At 40.1% G+C, this 21,367-nt stretch overlaps 1 protein-coding gene across 2 annotated transcripts in view; it reads right to left on the reverse strand.

Annotated features, from left to right (window-relative positions):
• rab3gap2 (RAB3 GTPase activating protein subunit 2 (non-catalytic)) overlaps positions 1-11,946 on the reverse strand; it is a 30,613-nt gene extending 18,667 nt beyond the window's left edge. For both annotated transcript variants that reach the window (XM_060933284.1, XM_060933283.1), the window contains exons 1-19: positions 11,590-11,946; positions 9,651-9,724; positions 8,790-8,901; positions 8,625-8,706; positions 8,288-8,335; positions 8,105-8,180; positions 7,930-8,031; positions 5,682-5,781; positions 5,478-5,576; positions 5,195-5,343; positions 4,590-4,669; positions 3,765-3,857; positions 3,546-3,685; positions 3,253-3,448; positions 2,549-2,692; positions 1,894-1,976; positions 1,378-1,442; positions 299-389; positions 71-192 (exon numbers count right to left, since the gene is read on the reverse strand). In XM_060933284.1, coding sequence (XP_060789267.1) covers positions 71-192; positions 299-389; positions 1,378-1,442; positions 1,894-1,976; positions 2,549-2,692; positions 3,253-3,448; positions 3,546-3,685; positions 3,765-3,857; positions 4,590-4,669; positions 5,195-5,343; positions 5,478-5,576; positions 5,682-5,781; positions 7,930-8,031; positions 8,105-8,180; positions 8,288-8,335; positions 8,625-8,706; positions 8,790-8,901; positions 9,651-9,724; positions 11,590-11,701 — 1,968 coding nt within the window. In that variant the 5' untranslated portion in view covers positions 11,702-11,946. The remainder of the gene's footprint in view (positions 1-70; positions 193-298; positions 390-1,377; positions 1,443-1,893; positions 1,977-2,548; positions 2,693-3,252; positions 3,449-3,545; positions 3,686-3,764; positions 3,858-4,589; positions 4,670-5,194; positions 5,344-5,477; positions 5,577-5,681; positions 5,782-7,929; positions 8,032-8,104; positions 8,181-8,287; positions 8,336-8,624; positions 8,707-8,789; positions 8,902-9,650; positions 9,725-11,589) is intronic.
• Between the last annotated feature and the right edge of the window lie 9,421 nt (positions 11,947-21,367).

Consider the following 21,367-nt stretch of genomic DNA (forward strand, 5'->3'; position numbering starts at 1 on the left):
ACTACTTTTCTGTCTCTGCAAATACTAAAAGCTTGATAAATGAGGCCGTGTGTGTGTGTGTGTGTCTCACAGATTCAGGCTGAGTGGGTGAGGTATCAGGTGAGTGTAGGAGCTGAACGTCAGTGTAGAGCTGCAGCAGTTTGAGCTGAGAGGAACACAACTGTAGCAATGATTCATCCACTGCCTCAGGGTCTGACACACACACACACACACACACACACACACACACGAAATGACTTGAATAATACAGGAATGAATTTAAAGCACAGAATGCTGTACGAGTGCGAAATCTCCTCACCTTGTTCCTCTAAGCTCTGCAGTAAAACTCGAGTAATGTTGATCAGACAGGAGACTGGAGCGTTCTTACTGGACAGCAGAGACTCCAGAGCCTGTTAATAAAACAGTAACACAGACAAGAACTTACGAGAAGTTTCTCCGACACTGGTTTGCTCTTAAACACGGAGTAATTCAGTATCAGTTCTGTTAGTAAATGTTTCTGCGTTCAAAATTCTTCAGACAAATTGATTTTATAAACATAAAAGCTCTATAAATGTGTAATGATTACTTAACATACAGCTCGGAGAAATTTTTCACAAGCTATGGAGGTACGATTATGATAAAGTATAAGGGCCACACTGTAGGTTAAAAATACAGAGCTGAGGGAGGGAGGGAGGGGTAATGTTCCGATGAAAAATCTCAGAAATTCTGAGATTAAGGTGGGAAATTTATGAGAAAAACGTCGGATATTCTCAGAAATGATAAAGTTATAAATGTGCAAGAAAAAACTTGGATTAATAGTGAATCAGATCACTTCACTTTGCAAGGCTGGATCAACGTCATCACACCATGGAGCAAAACATCGACCTCGATCGCACGATATAAAAGAATAAAGCGCTAAGAGACTTTCAACTGCATTTCCCAGAATGCACTGCAGCCAGGAAGCATGAGAGCTTTTTTCCCCTTCTTTTTGAAATTTCTGATTTTAAATCTTAAAATTGGACTTTTTTTGTTTTTAAATCTACGCTGGCACTAATACACAGTTGTATATGATTCAGTATTAATGTCACAAAAAACTCGGAAGAGTGTAAAATTACCGGAACTACTTGTTACTATTGTGCCCTTACTAGAATGTTGTATAAAACTCCATCAAAGTGGTTTTATGAAGAATTTCTTGCACGTCTGTCTCGTCACACAGCCAGGTTGAATTTCACGCTATATAGTTGTGCATTTTAAATATTTATTCCTGAGCTTTCATTTCCGTTCTTATCAGAGTGGTTTTCAGTGGACAGACATTATGTAGAGATTTCTGTGAAAACACGTGTGTGTGTGTGTGTGTGTGTGTGTGTGTATGTGCGCGCGTGAGAGAGAGAAAGAGACCTGTTTTTTAACTGCAGGGTGTTTGATCTCCAGCAGGACACTCTGAGCCTCGCTCTCTAGATGATCTGTCCAAAGGTCAAATATTAACATAAACAAACAAAAAAAAAGCAAATTATATTTTAGCTTTTTTTTTTTAATTCAAACAGTTTCTCAGTAGCATGATGAACTGTATTTTTCTGTCTTATTAACTTCAAGGAAGAGGAAAGAGACAGAGAGAGTCTGGTGAGGGAAGGATGAACGTTTAAAGCGGTCATAAGTGAGAACAGGAAGTTGTTTTTCAGACCTTCCACAACATTAAATGTAACTATAAATGGATAAAAATGTACCATATGTCGTCCTTTAATAAATAAACAATTCTAATTGATGCCACGTTAATGCGGTATAAGAGGAATAAAACAATTTTGTGCTGTTATAGGAAATTAAACAACCTCGTGGTGGTAAGTGGAACTCAGCTTCGTCACACCATCCTGCTGCTGATTATTTTCCTGGAACAGCACAACACACACAGAGTCTCACCTGGGTCTGGACCAGCGCTCCGGAGCAGAGCGGTCAGTCTTTTCAGCAGGTGCATGTCTTTGGCTCGCTCACTCTTCTTATCACTGTAACATCATCATCATCATCATCATCATCAGTGATCAGGCTATAGAGGCACTGCCTGTTGTCACCTGTTCTAGATTTGGGCTATTCGCTTACTTTTACTATTGCATGTGCATGGCTGGGTGTTTCATACAGGGAAACTGTACATGTCTCTCATCCAGGACTCATCTAATGGGTTCTTAAATTGGTTCAGTGTGACATAAAAGTGAAAGATGGTTAGATTTTATTAAAAATCTCTTATCAATAATAAATATTATCCTGTGTTAAAAACCCATCTAAATTTCACTCACTATAAGCAGAGGATTTGAATCATTATTACAGTGTTTCTTTACACTTGTCCTTAACACATGATTCTGGACATCTTTACCTTCTTCTCAGTAAATTACATTGGTAATCATCATCTTCAAAAAAAATAGAGGCTACTGGAAAAAAAAAAAAAACCCTGGCATTCATAACCAAAACTGTTACAACAGGAATCCAGGAAAGGATGTGGCTTGTGAAATATACCGTGTATATATGTGTGTGTGTGTGTGTGTGTGTGTGTGTGTGTGTGTGTGTGTGTGTGTGTGTGTACCTGAGGGCCAGGTGGAACGGTACAGTGATGGTACGTAGCACTCCGTTGACCGGGTCAAACAGACACACCTGCTGTGTGTGTAAGTGCCAACCCTGACTGGTCACACTGTTCACTCCCATTAACCTGTAACCTGGATACAGCAACCTGAGAGAGAGAGAGGATAGGATAGAGCGACAGAGAGAGAAGGATAGAGACAGACAGAAAAGAGAAAGAAGATAGAGATACAGCGATAAAGAGGCAGAAAGAAAGAAGAGAGGATGTAATAAAAAAAAGAGGCAGGAAGGCAAGGGGAGATAGATAAGAAAGAAGGAAGGAATGGAAGGGAAAATGCAAGGAAGGAAAGGAAAAAAGGAAGAAATGACAGGCAGGGAGGACAGGAGGGAGAAAAATGAAAAAGTAAAAAAGTAAAAATGAATAAATAGATGGATGGAAGGAAGGAAGGAAAGATTGATTTAAGAAGAAAAGAGACAAACATATGGGTTACAATTAAGTTAAACAAAACACATGAGGAAAGAGAGGAAGAACAGAAGATCAGAGATGGGGGAAAAGAAGAAAAAGATTAAACAGATGGAGAAAAAAGAGAGAGAGAGCGGGCCATGGAGAATATGAATATTATATGCTTTGGTGATTCTGTATGTTTGTATGGTCATGCTATTAAAAGTGCATGTGAAACTGTGTGTGCACGTATGTGCGCGTGTGTGTACCTGCAGTGTTTGCCGACAGTAAAAGCCCCGACCCGGGGGCCGTGTTGAGTGCCCCACACCTCCAGGATGCCCCTGCGTGGGGCGTAAATCACCAGGAACTGAGCACAGCGGCGGGGCATGGAGGGTGAAGTGGCCAAGTCTCTGTCTCCATGAGCCTCACACACCTGCACCCAGCCCAGCTGGGCGTCACGGTAACCTACACACACAACCAACAAAACACACAGCTCTCTTCATCTCTCTTGCTGTCTCTCCACACACTCCTCCATTTCTCTCTCTCCCTCTCTCTCTCTCACCCTTCCACATGCGGATGGTGATGCCGCGCACCACGTCCAGCAGCGTCACTCTGCCAAAATCGTCCGTCACTCCTGCCATGGTGTTGCACGGCGACAAACAGATTGACTCGCCGTGACGACGGGAATCGGGGAGACCGAACCTATGAGAAACAGAGGCGAACTCTGAGCCCGTATCCAGCACAGCCAATCAGAACTACGGAACACCATATTCGGACTTACCTAACAGGAAGGGGCGTGGCTGGCTCCACCTTAGGCTTCTGTTTCTGAGCAGGCTCCTCTTCGGTTTTGTTCTTGTTCCATCCTAACCATCCGCTGAAAGCAGGCAGCATGGGAGATACCATTAACACACGACAGGGTCCGACAGTCCACTACCAGCAACTAACACTTAATACTAACTATTCATTTATCTTCAGTTGAATGAGGACCTTCGGAGGACATGTGATTTAAGACTCGTTAACACGACAAGCCAATTAAATAATCGGCTAACACATTTGGTGTGAATTACATGTGCGTGTAAATGATGAGATTTTCAATGCATTACAAGATAAATACATAAACAATTTGTTCAAAAATGATCATTGTCCTATAGATATGTTATAATTACATAGAATTGGCCAGGAGGTTGCTACGTGGATAAAGAGTCGTCAGGTTTTTGCTAGGTAGTGGTTAGATGGTTGTTAGGAGTCGGCTTTAAAAGAGACCAAACATTCTGTAGCTAGTTTGGTGTTGATAGCTCAGAACTGTGGGAGGAGTTAAAGGATAAAAAAAAAAGATGAATATAAACTGTTGCTATGGTTTTCCAAGAGGTGACTATGATGTTGCTAGGGGGTTTCCACGGTAACTCAGGTGGGAATGGCTTCAAAGAATGGAATCACTCTGCAGTTTGTGCAGCGTTGGTGCTATTATTCATCCAGCATTACAGTCCATTTAATATAATACGACTGTGTGCGCACATTTATATTTATTTTTCTACTGAGGACTAAATCACTTTTATATTCAGTCATTCTGTACCACACACACACACACACACACACACACACACACCTGGCAGCACTGAACAGGGCAGAAGTGAGTTTACTGGCCACAGCGAGAGCAACATGTGAGAGGAGAGGCTGAGAACTGCCCTGTGGAGGGGTAAAGAGACGAGAAACACATACTTTATGAACAATGTTGGACAAAACAGATTTCATGTCACTGCTTTGGCCAGAAGAGGACCAAATCACAGGAGTAACCAAATGTGGAGTCTAGATGAGGTGTATTCAGTAAGATGTGAAAATACAGCTATGTAATTAACATAGCACCTAATTAGCTGAATCATGTTTGTTAGAGCAGGAAAACACCGAAACGTGCAGGGTTGGGAATCCGAGGCGATGAGTACGACAATTTGAAGTGGTTGTGTTTCGTTTCTTAAATTAACAGCACTTCATGCTACCGCGATTTAAATGAAGTAACATGGAACGAAATAAAATTCACTCGCAAACAGACGAACTGCAACAGAAGTCATGATAGATTAGGTTTAGAAAACTACCACCTGCTTTATTTATTCCTTTAACAACTCTGCTATAGTTTTTTTTTTTGAAGCTCAGTGAAATACTTTGCAGTCTGCAGGGCAGGTGATGACCCCTGGTCTAGAGGATGACATGTCCTACCTCCACGGCGTAGAAGAACCCAGTGAAGGGTCCGCCTCCCACTGTTATATACTGACTCATGGCAGGAGGACTGCCCTTTACTGAGGCATGGAAACCCCCGAGAATCGAGGCATTCTTCATCTGATCAAACACGTTCAGAGTCATGATGCCTGAGAGAGAGAGACAGAGAGAGAGAGAATAAAAACCAGAGCTCAGTTCATTTAGTCTGTCTTGCTCTTCATCCTCCTCCTTCAGATATACGGATCCAGCACAGTTTCTTTTCACTCCAGAATCGAATCCGTACCCACACTGCTGTGGTCCACGATGGTGTCCATGTCCTGCAGTCCCCACTTCTTATAGGCAAGAGGAGGAGGCTGTACGACATCACTTCCTGCTGCAGCAGCTATGGAATAGATTCAAAACATAAACTAAACTTTTAATTTTTTCCAGAGCTGTATGTGTAATTTTATTTATATATACACACACACACACACACACACACACACACCTCTAGCAACCTGATTCCTGCAGGCACGGAGAGACTGAAAGAGGCTGAAGCCATCGATGGTGACCAGGGCTGTTGGGTACAGAATACTCAACTCCTCATGCTGTCCAACACACATGCACACAAATATATTTATATAAATTAATAAACACAGTGGCTTGAAGATACGAAGTTTATTTTCGAGTGTTGAACATATTCACGAGTGAGTGAAGTGAACAAGTGAATATATTTTTAGCACGAGAAGATAAACTTCATATCTTTGCACCACTATGTAATGTCCTTTATATTATACAGACACATCCACAAGAAAATGCAAGTTAATCAAAAGAATTTTAATTTTGACCCGGTTTCCCATTTTGACAACGCGCTTCTAGTCAGCAGGAAAACACTGGGAGTGACATCATCGGAGTGAAATATGTCACTCAGATCCGTGATGTATTTCGTATGAAAAATGCGAATTTTTCACCACAAGAAGATAAACTTCATACCTTCAAGCCAACATGTGATTTTCTTTTCATTATATCAACACATTCACAAACAAAATTTATCCCCAAACTTATCAAAACAATTCATCGATTTCCTCAGGAGTGACAGAGATTTATGTCCCGGTTTTGGTTCTCCAGGTCCTCGATGGAGCTCGGATGAAAAATACCAGTGGCGTATTTCCCAGTAAAACACTTGTCCATATAATATATATAATGGTGTACGTGTGTGTACATCCTACCAGTTAATTACCGTATTTTCAGGACTATACGTTGCTCCGGAGTTTAAGTCGCATCAGCCAAAAAATGCATTATGAAGACGAAAAAAACATATATATGTCGCACCGGACTATAAGTCGCACTTTTTTGAAGGGTTATTCTATCCATAGAATCTGTGATTCTATCTGATAAGCGGTGCGCGGTTACTGCGCGACTGCATTGTTTATTTAATAAACGAACAGCTGAGCAGTGATAACGCGCCCTTTGCCCTGTAAGTAGCCTAGTCTGATTATTTTAAATGTCTACTACTATCTTTAATACTATCACTATCGTTATTACTAATAGCCTATATTATTATTATAACTAATATTAGTAGCCTATTACTGATGCATTAATCAGTTTGCTTTTAGAATATTTTTACCGGTAGGGCTTATTATCGCCCCATGGCTCTTTCATCTGTGTTATTAAAGCTGTAGTCATCATTGAGGAGGGTCATTCTTCATTTTTGTCGAATTTTATTTCATCAAATCAGAGGTCAAGTAGGCTATAGGTATATCATCTCCAAAGACGGGTACGGTAGTAAAAACAACCGTCTAGTGAAAAAAAACAACAACAACAACCGCTTTTAAATCCCCTACTTAAATCCTTAAAATGAGTCATTTAACGCATGTCTTGTGTGATCTGATCTCCAATGGTGAAATAAACCGGTTGTGATGAGTACAGTCTGTTATTTTAGAAGATAAATGTAATATATAATTTAATATATAGACTAATAAAAATTTATATTTTATAATATAATATCACGACATATTACTGTCTGTAACTGTTTGTCACTAAAGCGTTTTCTAAGATCATAATGTCTGATATTATTATTATTATTATTATTTTACACACACAATAAGTGCATGTGTGTAAAGTTATAGTAAACCATCCCCCGCCTTTTTTTTTTTTTTTGAGTCGCCGGACCCACCCACCTCCTGCGTTCTGGGACCTCCCACTTCACAAATTAAGCACTGCCTAAAATCATTACATAACTTATTTAAATAACTATAGGCCTATCATTAATAATAAAACACAGGTCAATCAAGTTTATCAAGCTGATGATTTCACTCCAAATCAGCAAATCCATTGAATTCCTCATCCTCGGTGTCGCTTCTGAACAACTCTGCCAACTCCAGCGGCAGATGAAGCGCCGTTTCCTCTTCTTCTGCGTGGCTGTCGTCAGACTCAGCATCAGCTCCAGTTATTCCGCGGTGAAAAAAAAAAAAAAAAAACATATATACGTCGCACCGGAGTATAAGTCGCATGGCCAGCCGAACCATGAAAAAAGTGCGACTTATAGTCCGAAAAATACGGTACATTAATCTATTTTCAAGACAGTAATCTGATTTAGTTTGGATAATTGTTAATTTAAATGGGACTTAGCACTCTGGACCCTATGGGTGTAGCTTATTTTCCTTTTTGACCCCCCATTAGTGCTTTCCGATTAGTACAGTAACTGTGTGTGAGTGTGTGTGTGTGTGTGTGTGTGTGTGAGAAAGTGTGTGTACCTGTTCAGTGACTCTAGGATGGCGTGGGATCTCATATGTGCGACACTTCAGTCTGAGCACCGGGTCTTCATTCAGCAGCTGAGCCAAGAGGAGAACCCCACTCTATATATACACACACACACCTTTATCAAAAGTGTAAAAAACACAAGTCAGAGGTAGTAAAAAGTCACGGTACCTCTGTGTAGAAGCGGACGTATCCAGAACTGAACCCAACCACAACACACGTCCAGTCAGGACGACCCGTAGAACTCCTACACACACACACACACACACACACAGAGTTAAGTGTAAGTGAACAGCTTGTTTCTGATATTTACCTAAATAGACTATCTGTGTGTGTGTGTGTAAGCATAGTCACCTCTTCTGGCTGGCCAGTGGGATGCAGATGACGCTACTCACACACTCTCTGTGTGCAAAAAACATCAGAATCATTAAATTCTCAATTCAAACAGAATCATAGCTGTGACCTGCAGTGAAGCTCACATTTACCGTCACGTTTGGACTACAAGTGATTTGTTTTGTAGCTTATACACTAAAGAGACATCTTTTCATTCACACATCTCCCTGCTGCTGTTTTTCCTCATTATATTGAAGACCAACTCCTTTTCTTCTGCCACTTTATTACACATTCCCCTTTCATGCTCATTTCTCTCTCCTTCTTATTCTTTTAATCTCATCCCTCCATCCCATCTCACCCGTCCTCAGAGCTCAGTGTGCCACTCCAGGTCACAGCCAGCGTCATCTCCTCCTTTCCGGTGGCGTCCGTCTGCCATTTTGCTGCCAAAGAACATGGAGATCAGTTATCCTCCAGTGTATGAATATGCGCACGCGCGCATGTGTGTGTGTGTGTATACACATACCAGAGAGGAATGCAGCCTTGTGGTCTCGAGCGATGACCAGCAGGTCTGAGCACGGTGACAGAGCGATCATGCAGTCCTGCAGCCAGGGGGCGCTGTTCTGCTGGACATCAGGCTGGAGAAAGTCACGTCCATATAGAATACATTAAAGAGAGTAAAGGATAGACACACAATGTAAATACTTATCTATTCATCAATCTGTCCCTCCCTCCCTTTTCCCCACCTTCCGTCCGTCCCTCCCTCCCTTTGCCCCGCCTTCAAGTGATTTGTTTTGTAGCTTATATGCTAAAGAGACATCTTTTCATTCATACGTCTCCTTGGTGCTGCTCCCTCCCTTTGCCCGTCCCTCCTTCCGTCTGTCTGTCTGTCTGTCCATCCCTCCTTCCTTCCATCCCTCCCTCTGTCCCTCTTTCCTTCCATCCATCCGTCACACCTTCCCTCCCTCCTGCCCTCTGATCAGCCATCTGTCCATCCATCTTTTTATGTCTGTCTGTTTCTCTCTGCCCATCAATCAATCAATCAATCAATCAATCAATCAATCAATCAATCAATCTCCCCACACTGAAGGCCTCTTTATAACGTAGTAACATTGTTTAAAAAGAAAAGTTTTCAGCTGAGATTTAAAAGAAGCAATAAACAGTCTGTATGTTGAGGATAACTGGATGACAAATGATAAAAGATGGAAAGAGAGAATGTTTTATAAAATTTTCATGGTGTGAAACAAATCATCTCAGGATTTATCGAACCAACCAATATTTATGACTTATTTTTAAATTCCCTTATATTCTCATAAACTGAACGTTGATGTGTCAGCAGTGGTGCGTGCATGCGTGTGTGTGAGAGAGAGAGAAACAAAGCACAGACCATGGCTCCATCTTCTTTGGTTTCTGCTGCCTCCCAGGAGCCCCAGTCTGAGTCATCCCACGCTAACTCTGTCTCTACAGAAAGAGAGAGAATGCTGTAAAATGTTTTTACAAATTGTGCAAAAGATTGTTAATATAATTACTTAACTCTTTGTTCTGCTACTACATCTAATGAGTGTTAATATACAGATACATACAGACAGACAAGTCAAGACACGGGTAAACAGACAGAGGGTGACGGATAAGCAGACAGACAGAGAGGTAGACAGGGAAGCAGTTCCCTGTCTACAGAAACACAGACAGACAGATACAAAAAAAAAGACACACAGAGATACATTTGGTCTGATATAAAGACAGACATATAGATAGACAGACATTCTTTTAGAATCAGAATCATCTTTTGTGTACTCTACAGGGTGTGTGTGTTTAAACACCACTTATATGTTAATGCAAAAATAGCACTACTGTCTTACTGCTGCCTCTCTCTCTCTCTCTCTCTGAGAAAAAGTAAGTGATCCGTTTGTGCCCTTGTACAGGATGACTCATTCAGTAAAGGGCAAACCTTCTCTCCCTCCATCTCTCAGTCACTGCAGTGCAGCAGAACTCGCGTCACTTTTCTCTCTCTCTCTCTCCCCCAGTCCCACTCTAATACTGATGTTATAACCAAGTGGGCGTGTGAATACATTAAGTGTACACCGACTGTGAAAGCAGTTTACTGACAAACTGCATTCTGCAGAATAAACTCTGGAAGTGAACAAATGAATGACTGTGTTAGTGAATCAATTCCCAATCACTAATAAAGAACTACTCTCTCTAGTTTGCATGCATTAATTGTCTTTTTCACCACGTTGATGATGACATCACGACTATTTTCTTTTTGCTTACTCAGCTTGACTTTATATTAAAAGGACACCTTAAATTCGTGTCTCAGATTGCACATTCCAAGTGTCAGTGGTTTTGTTACTCACCATGAAGAATGCTGAATATAGATTTTCTGTACCATTCATTTTCATTGATCATTAAATACTTTACTAATGTTAAAAAGGTTCCTGAAGTGTGTACAATGGTTTGTTCAGTCATTTATTTTGCCACAGCACGCACTCTAAACCTTTAAATTTTTAATAAGTAATAAATTTGTGCATGAGTTTGATTAATTTGATTCACTACCCAGTGATCCAAATGACTCAAACTCATGCACAAACTTATTAGTTCATAAGAATCGGTTCACTAAAGTGAGTCGTATCACACTTCACTAGTAGCCAGTTAGTTAAATGTTGACATGTTTAGCTTGATTCATATAAATCACTGAGTAGTGAGTCAAATGAATCAAACTCCTGTACTAATCTATGCACAAAATAGTTCACAAGAATCGATTCACTAGTGAGTCGCATCACACATCACTATTCGTCAGCTCATGTTGACATGCTCCAATTTGATTCATATGAATCACTCAGTAATGAATCAAACTCCTGTACTAATATATGCAAAGTCATTAGTTCATAAGAATCGACTCACGAGTGTGAGTCGAATCACATTATTTGTCAGCTAGATAAATGTTCTAATTTGATTCATAAGAAATCACTGAGTAGTGAGTCAAATGAATCAAACAAATCAAACTGAAATGTTTTAACTTGATTCATATGAATCACCAAGTAGTGAATCAAATCAATCAAAGTCATGTAGAAACTTATTAGTTCATAAGAATCGATTCACTCAAGTGAGTCTTATCAAACAACACAATTAGCTCCACAGTTAAAATGTTGTCATTCCTTTAACTAGATTATTGAGCAACATTTATAATTATTCAACATCTAAATACACGATTTATAAAGTTATTGATAATAGAAAATTTTGTTACTGAAAAAAGGGGTTAGCTAGACAGCTAACTAAAATGCGCCATTCCTGAATCCTGCCGTCTATCTAGTTAGGCTCAGCATTACCTGTTTGTTCTTTGTTGTCATCTGTGGAGGGATTTTTCTGACTGTGGAAGAGAAAATCGCGGACTTGTTTGAGTTCTTGAACGCGGCAGAAATCCAGCAAACTGCAGGACATCCTGAATTAAAGAGCGCTGAGAGCTAACTGCGGCTAATGAGCAGCTAACCTGAGCATTAATGAAGAGCTACGACTTGTCAGACAACGGATAAACTGTGACCGAATGTCATAGAGGGAGAAAAGTTTGTATCTAAAATGTTTTCTAGTTAATTTAGTATAATAATTAAGTCATAAAGCTGGCAGATGTGCTGCAAACTGTTTTCTCTACTTCAACTGTGTTCAAGTGACACATCTTCAGCCGGAAAAACAACACACAGTCAGAAGTCTGGAAAAATCCCAAATATCTCTTTATTTCCTACGTAGGTACCATAACTAGGGTCCGACTTATATACATGTGTTCTATTTTATACTTAGTCTGCTTTGCGGACAATAGGTGGCGATTTAGGACGAAACCCTCGTAGAAGCAACGTTTCAGGGAGACACATCGCCCCCTGCTGTCTTGGAGGATATACAGGTTAATTTCTATATAACCGTCTCTCTCTCTCATTTATTTATTTGCTTTCGGATTTTAAAACAAACCCTTTTCTTCATGTATTTTTCATAAAAGTTATAATAAGCACAGTTTAATGACTTCTAAAACGATTAATCTGATATCTGAAATGAAGTCGAGCAAATTTCATGCAGGTGTATTTTTCAAATAATTTTTTTCAAATGAAAATACACTAGAGTAGTATTATTTAAATATTTATATATTATGTCACAAAATAACCATGCAAACCCACGGTTGCAAATGTGTCATCATCTGCCAATTTAATGATGAATAATTTAAGATGTGAAGGAGAATATACAGCGGCAGTGGAAGACATCACTGTTGCTAGGCAACTGGGAAACGTGGGCGACGAGCACAAACTACTGTATTTAGTTGGATTAAAAAAGTATTTTATACGCAAAATGTAAAGGAAGAGTGAGAGTGGAAACATCAACATTTCCCTCAGATGTGTTGCTAAATTACCAGTAAAACATTTTCACGACTAAAAATGAGACTAAAATCACTCAGCCTCAACATTTAATCGAGCCTTCACCGGCTCCGCCATATTGGAAAAACGTCATCATTGCGCGACACACTGGCAGTGACAGGAAAAATTTTAAATATATTTATTTACATATTTTTTAATTTTATTGTATGTATTAATATTTAAATATATTCATATAGCCAAAGTTATTTTTATTTCCGTGTTTAAGAATAATTTACTGCTCATTTATTCAAAATTTAAAAGCAAAGGTAAACTAGCCAAGAAAATGCCAGTGTGACTGAGCCACATTAGCACATAAAAAAGATGAGTAATGGATAGACGTGTGTTTGGGTGTGTGTGTTGGCTGAATTGGTCTGAACTATGAAATGAATTTAATGGCTGTTGGATGAATCATGACTAAGTGATAGAGCTTCTGATGACCAGTATATCTTCTTCTTCTTCTGGCTGCTCCTGATTAGGGGTCACCACAACGTATCTTTCGTCTCCATTGCTTCCTGTCTTCAGCATCCTTCTCTACCACTTTCATGTCCTCTCTCACCACATCCATGTGTATCCTCTTTGGCCTTTCTTGTTTTCATTTGCCTGGCAGCTCCATCCTCAACATTCTCCTTCCCACATGCTCTGCATCTCTTCTCAGGATGTGCCCGTACCATCTCAGTCTCATCTCTCTTAGCTTCATTCCCAAGCTCTCCACATGTGCTGTCCCTCTGATGTGCTCGTTCCTTATCCTGTCCAACCTCCCATCACAAACCTTAACTTCCTCAACTCCGCCACCTCCAACTTTGCCTCCTGTCTCTTCGTTAAGGGTACGGTCTCTAATCCATACATCACAGCTGGTCTCACTACCGTCTTATACATCTTACCTTTCACTTTTGCTGGGACTTTCCGATCACAAATGACTCCCGAAATCCTTCTCCAACTGCCCCACCCTGCCTGCACTCTCTTTCTCACCTCACTATCGCAGACCCCATTTTCCTGCACAGTTGACCCCAGGTACTTGAATTCACCAACTTTCTTTACGTCTACTCCTTGCATCTTCACTACACTCTCATCCTCATTCTCACTGATGCACATGTATTCTGTTTTGCTCCTGCTCACCTTCATTCCTCTTCCTTCCAATGCATCCCTCCATCTCTCCAAACCCAGCTCAACCTCCTTTCTACTTTCACCACATATTTTTTTTTAATGAGGCCAAAAATGCATTACTGCCAATGGGAGAAAACCATGGATGAAAAGTATGAAAAAGACCAGTTCAGGTCATAGCTGTTTTCATGTACATGTTGTCCTGAGGCATCATTAAAGTCAAACAAAACCCAAAAATAAACACCGTTTGCCGATCACAGCAAGTGTCCTGATGTGCCCTCCGCATGTTTAAATTAAAAATAAAACTTTATGACAATTTATCCATTTTAAGTTATGATACTGCAAAAAATAGGCTTACCTGGCCGCAACAATTTGCACTGAAACCGGATACCCACTTGTGATGTAACCGGATCACTATTACGCTGTTTCCCTTAGTAACACAGAGCCATCAAATAAAGGCGTCTAATTCTATAATTTAAAGGAAATTAATTTAATTCTTATTTCTTCACATACACCTCATATTTCATTGACGTCTTTAACAACAATAACTTTGTGGTAAAGTGTCCATTTTTTTGTTAATAGTCATACAGTGGTGCTTGAAAGTTTGTGAACCCTTTAGAATTTTCTATATTTCTGCATAAATATGACCTAAAACATCATCAGATTTTCATACAAGTCCTAAAAGTAGATAAAGAGAATCCAGTTAAACAAATGAGACACAAATATTATATTTGCTCATTTATTTACTGAGGAAAATGATCCAATATTACATATCTGTGAGTGGCAAAAGTATGTGAACTGTTGCTTTCAGTATCTGGTGTGACCCCCTTGTGCAGCAATAACTGCAACTAAACGTTTGCGGTAACTGTTGATCAGTTCTGCAAACCGGCTTGGAGGAATTTTAGCCCGTTCCTCCGTACAGAACAGCTTCGACTCTGGGATGTTGGTGGGTTTCCTCACATGAACTGCTCACTTCAGGTCCTTCCACAACATTTCGATTGGATTAAGGTCAGGACTTTGACATGGCCATTCCAAAACATTAACTTTATTCTTCTTTAACCATTCTTTGGTAGAATGACTTGTGTGCTTAGGGTCATTGTCTTGCTGCATGACCCACCTTCTCTTGAGATTCAGTTCATGGACAGATGTCCTGACATTTTCCTTTAGAATTCGCTGGTATAATTCAGAATTCATTGTTCCATCAATGATGGCAAGCCGTCCTGGCCCAGATGCAGCAAAACAGGCCCAAACCATGATACTACCACCACCATGTTTCACAGATGGGATAAGGTTCTTATGCTGGAATGCAGTGTTTTCCTTTCTCCAAATATAATGCTTCTCATTTAAACCAAAAAGTTCTATTTTGGTTTCATCCGTCCACAAAACATTTTTCCAATAGCCTTCTGGCTTGTCCACGTGATCTTTAGCAAACTGCAGACGAGCAGCAATGTTCTTTTTGGAGAGCAGTGGCTTTATCCTTGCAACCCTGCCATGCACACCATTGTTGTTCAGTGTTCTCCTGATGGTGGACTCATGAACATTAACATTAGCCAATGTGAGAGAGGCCTTCAGTTGCTTAGAAGTTACCCTGGGGTCCTTTGTGACCTTGCCGACTATTACACGCCTTGCTCTTGGTGTTATCTTTGTTGGTCGACCACTCCTGGGGAGGGTAACAATGGTCTTGAATTTCCTCCATTTGTACACAATCTGTCTGACTGTGGATTGGTGGAGTCCAAACTCTTTAGAGATGGTTTTGTAACCTTTTCCAGCCTGATGAGCATCAACAACGCTTTTTCTGAGGTCCTCAGAAATCTCCTTTGTTCGTGCCATGATACACTTCCACAAACATGTGTTGTGAAGATCAGACTTTGATAGATCCCTGTTCTTTAAATAAAACAGGGTGCCCACTCACACCTGATTGTCATCCCATTGATTGAAAACACCTGACTCTAATTTCACCTTCAAATTAACTGCTAATCCTAGAGGTTCACATACTTTTGCCACTCACAGATATGTAATATTGGATCATTTTCCTCAATAAATAAATGAGCAAGTATAATATTTTTGTCTCATTTGTTTAACTGGGTTCTCTTTATCTACTTTTAGGACTTGTGTGAAAATCTGATGATGTTTTAGGTCATATTTATGCAGAAATATAGAAAATTCTAAAGGGTTCACAAACTTTCAAGCACCACTGTAGATACACTCGTCTATTTCCATTTCCACAATATTACATTATAAATACGATTGTATTATAAAAACGGTTGGTATTTTGGGATCCCAGTTTTATATTTTCCACATTTGTTTGTAATAATGAACTTTATTATAAGAACTGGGACAAACTTTAATCTCAGGAACACAAATACCACCCAAAATACAATGCATATTTTAAGTAGCCTCTTGCCATATGGTACAAAAGAAGCATGATGGTACAATATTCGGAAGTAATTTCAATGTTGTGATGTGTACAAATACACAGATCTGCTCCTTAAAAAAAAAAGTTAAATATATCTTGAACTGATAAAATGTGTAATTTTGGGGAATGATATTTACCAAACTATTATGTACAAAGCTGGAGGAAGATGTCGTTATCACATTCACGCCATGATTAAAGAAAAAAAAAATCAACTCTGATGTTCCAGGTTATTTTTTTATACACATTAAATAAAGATTTCAGCTCAATCATAAATGTGATCACTATGCTGTACAGGAAATGGAAAGGAGAGCCAGGAGAAAATACGGGCCTTCAGAACATAAAGCCAAAGTAAAGAAGCGTTCAGAGCGGACAGGAAGAGACGGATCGAGCTCTCAATTAACAGCAGATCAGCAGGTGACCCTGAGACTGCAAGACAACAGAAAACATCACCACTTATAACTTTTACACACGGACAAAAAGGGTCACTGTTCTGTGGTGGGTTTCCCAAAAGGCTCTTAACGCTAAGGGTGTCTTATTTAGGAGAGAGTGTTCATTGTGATGCTCGCTCTACCATTTAACCATGATCTTTGTGCTGCGATGCTTTTGGGAAACTCAGGCCTGTTTTACAAGCTCACCCCATCCATTACAAGCATCATCATCATTCTGAGAAATATCACATTACTCAGGAGGTGTTGATTAATTCTCTTTAAGAGAAGCTCTGATGGTAATAACACACTCTTTCCGATACGTTTTTATAGTGACAGCTCATTCACAGGGACTTCACGTAAACAGAATAAAAATGTGAGCAGTAACTTATACGCTTGATAAAGTTCTCCGTCAGGAGTCTCCGGTGTCAGTGTTCTGTAGCAGGCAGAGGTGAAACTGTAGCCACGTTTTATAACATGTTCAGGACGGAGACTGCTTTGTAGTCGCTAGGCAACATGACCATCAGCATTTTTCTGAAAGAGAAGGCAGGATGTGAAGGAACGACTGTTTATAGCTGCTATAACGTAAATGAGAACATGAACTCGCAGGTTTACAACATTAAACTTATGCATTGTTCACTAGGGAATTAAAATACAGCAGTAACTGTGGTATTAGAGGAATAAGTATGTTACCAATCAGTGTCACCACTGATTATTTTACTATCGCAGCACATCCCCAAGTATTTTTTTTTAATTATTCCTTCTATCTTTAAATTCTGCTTAACTGAAATACTCGGTTCCTTTCCCAGTCGAGTTCCACGGCAGGTGTAGGCCCCGTCCTCAGATGCATGGTGACCTGGCTGAAGCAGAGCACTTTATTCTCCTGGCTGCACTACGCTACTGTAACACTGAAGCAGAGCATCATGGGTAATGAGTCATGGCCTGTGGTGGTGCTACAGATTGGCTTGTGGCTGCTGCTGCTGTGGCTCCTCTCTAGCCTGTACATGGGCTCACCCTGCTTCGTCATCGCACTCGTCTTCTGGCTCTACAGCACCTCTGGAGAAGGAGGAGAAGGGCCCCCATTACCCCCCATTGACTGGATGCAGGAGGAGTGACAGCATGGACAGATTTACTCCCTTCCTTTAAAAATAATACTTTAAACTTTTACTGCTTCTTGGTTCCAAATACAGCTGTCAACGTGTCTTAAAAGTTCAGTACTTTAATATGTTGAGCTCACCTGGACTTTGTGTTGCCTTGGCAATCAGAATTAAAATAAAAATTACACATCCTTTACAAGAGCATTAAAATAATCTTACATTTTTTTTCCTGGAAATCAAGCCAGAAAGTCCTCCGCAATCAACATAAAATGTTCTAACTCCATCCATCAGGTTTGCATTCTTCCATCCCAAATTCATTACCGCACATTTTAAGCAACTTAAATCATTCAAGCCAAACAAGTCACTTTGACAAGAAGATACCATGTGCTCCAAACTGAAGTTCGTGGCTGACTCTGAAGCAGAATTTTATGAACTTTTGGAACAAATACTGAATTTTAAGTACTGGTAGCATTTTCCTTGTTTATTTGCAATTTTTTTTGTACACACACGGTTTACAGTTTATAGATTTCTATCGCAGATGTACAGGCTACACTCCGCACTTAAAGCATATACGCAGAACCATGGCCTCACTTTTTGTTTGTAAATGCCTTGAGACCTCAAGAATGGCACAGGAATAGTTTTAAACGTTAACAAATCTAATAGTCATTTTTACGATTAAATGCGGAGGATGAATTTCACTGTGCTTGAGACAAATAAAGCTGGTTTCATCACCATTTCCGCTATACTAAAACACAGAGCTGACCGCAACCCCGATCCTCCATTTTGAGCTAATTTATCGCCATGCCACGTGTTACTGGCAGGTGCAGCAACACGGCAGAAGGTGGATTTACATTGCATTCACGGCCCAAGAATGTTCAAACTGCAAAGATTTGGACGCGTTTTGTGAGAAATTCACGGATTGGGCACCTATGAAGTGGTCTCTCCTCTGCTCTGCACATTTTACTGAAGACTCGTACAAAACCTCTGATCTGTTGAGGAGCGTTGGCTATAAGCCCGTACTGAAAGAGGGTGCAGTACCAACAATTAAAGGAAAAGAAAACTACAAGAAAAGGAAAGCAATTTCAGTTGCACCAGTTCTCCCGGAGTGTGAGCTGAGCAGTAATGGCGGAGTACTCAGCATAGAGAAAACGGAAAATGAGTGGACCAGTTGTCAGATTTCTCCGCTGGATATGCTCACCTCAGCAGCAATATCTTGCCCTTACATGGAAGAAGCGAATGAATGAAGAACCGAAAGCCAGATTGCTTCAAAACAATCGGCCACAAGCTCAGCCCTCAGGAAGCGAGAACACAGACGGGTAAGCTCCGACTCTCATTTGGATACAAAATAAAAACACTTGTTTACCTGCATTTAGATTAATACATGTAACTTGTATTGTGTGTTTAAGTTACTGGTATAAGATTTAATTTGCTTCAGAATGTGATTGTCCCAGTTCATCCGATTATTTAATTAGCCTTTTAAGTTACCAGTGAAAATGTATGCATGTTGCACAAGTTATAACACCTATGCTGTTTTAATGAGTCACATGAGACTGTCCGTTCAATTCCATTCAATTCTCTAGATGGCTTTGTTCTCTGGCTTTATTTCGTAAGGTGGGGGCCTCCGTGGTCGACGTGTTATGATCAGATTCGCTTTCCGATGGTTCGAACTGATACGGGTGTGTGTGTAGCAGTAGCATGTACACACTCCAATTTCAGGACTTTCAGTCAGATGTATTACCATCTGAGGAATCTGAAGAAATCACCAGTAAATCCAAACGAAGAGGCCATTGCAACCATTCTCGCCCACCCAGTCTGGCTTTGGTCTATAGCACCAGTTACCGCTGTGACATCACCCACTCAGGGCTGGCTGGCTCAGCAGGGCAGCTCAAATGCCAACTTTGCGGTCTATTTTAACTCTCAAATATATTTTTATGCCCAATTACGCAGCTTACAAGAGTCACGGATGGAAATACTATCCACTCAGAAGTGTATTTAAAAATAAAAGGTTCTGCATATCTCCTTTAAAGTCTCTCCAGGCAAACTGATGTTTCTCATCTCATTACCTGTAGCCGCTTTATCCTGTTCTACAGGGTCGCAGGCGAGCTGGAGCCTATCCCAGCTGACTACGGGTGAAAGGCGGGGTTCACCCTGGACAAGTCGCCAGGTCATCACAGGGCTGACACAGACAACCATTCACACTCACATTCACACCTACGCTCAATTTAGAGTCACCAGTTAACCTAACCTGCATGTCTTTGGACTGTGGGGGAAACCGGAGCACCCGGAGGAAACCCACGCGGACAACATGCAAACTCTGCACAGAAAGGCCCTCACCGGCCACGGGGCTCGAACCCGGACCTTCTTGCTGTGAGGTGACAGCGCTAACCACTACACCACCGTGCCACCCCCTGATGTTTCTCATCTCAAAAAAAAAAAAAAAAATCTCGGATAAATTATCCCACTTATTTGAATCTTAAGTCACGCCGTACTCAATTAGTTAATTAAACCAGCATGTAAACAGTATAACAATAAAAACCAACTTTTGTAGACATTCCACAGCATTAAATGTAGTTATAAATGGACAAAAAGTAAAGATTGATTATTCGAAAATTATCTTTGTGGTGATAACAGTAACTCTGGTTCATCACAAGAAATTATGAGTCAAGAGTAAGATATGCCAAAATAACAAAACACCCCGACACACAAGACACTGTTGTTAACTGTTTATTGAGTTCAAAGAACATGAAACCCAAATTATACAAATTGCGTTGGTTTTGGAATCTGTTCCCTGACATCCAATGATAAATTAAGGATTGAGGAGAAAAAAAAAAAAAAAAACCCTCCCATAAACTTAACAAAATGAAAGTGAAAAATACTGACAAACAAACATCAACATGGCAACAATGTTCACACAAGAAAGAAAAAAAACAAACAAAAACGGATTCTTGTTTGGAGAATGTGACTGGCAGCAGCTTCAGCCAATTAAAGAAGTTCTCTGCTTTAACCATCACTCACTCACTCAGTCTCCTCAAAATCAAATACTTTTCAAACTTATTCTCACAATGGTGCTGTGCTGACAGTGGACACCAGGGGGCGCGCCAATCAATACAACCATCTTCCTTTCTTGATTTTTATATTTAACTACTAAACTCTTCCTCCACAAAAAAGTGCACAAAAAACCCACAAGGACAGTCACATCTCAAATTTAATTAAAAAAAAAAAAGACAGAAATCATGTACAAACTGGAAAGGAAAGGAGGAGTCAAAAAACCCACCCATCACTTCTTCCTTCAAGATGAAAAAAAATTAAAATGAGAATGGGGAGGGGGGAGAAAAGCAATTAATGCTATCAAGTCCTTGTTTTAAATCTTAACTGTAATCCTTACGAGAGAAAAATCACCACATCAATACTGCGCTTGAGAGACAGAGAGAGAGAGAGAGAGACAGACTCTTGTGGTCTCTTCACTCATTAACATCAAAACTTATTATAAACAGGAAAAAAAGCACTGTGCAAATACAAGCATGTAAGATTTTGTTAACACTTGAATACTTGTCAGTCGAGACTGAACATTGTGCTGGATGTGTTTCTGGAGTAAAGGAGTCAAATTCTTTAAATATTACTTATTTTCCACAGACACGGTGATGGTGCGATTGCATCATTCCTTGCTGATA

This window comes from Neoarius graeffei, chromosome 11 (assembly GCF_027579695.1).
Source record: "Neoarius graeffei isolate fNeoGra1 chromosome 11, fNeoGra1.pri, whole genome shotgun sequence".
NCBI lineage: Eukaryota > Metazoa > Chordata > Actinopteri > Siluriformes > Ariidae > Neoarius > Neoarius graeffei.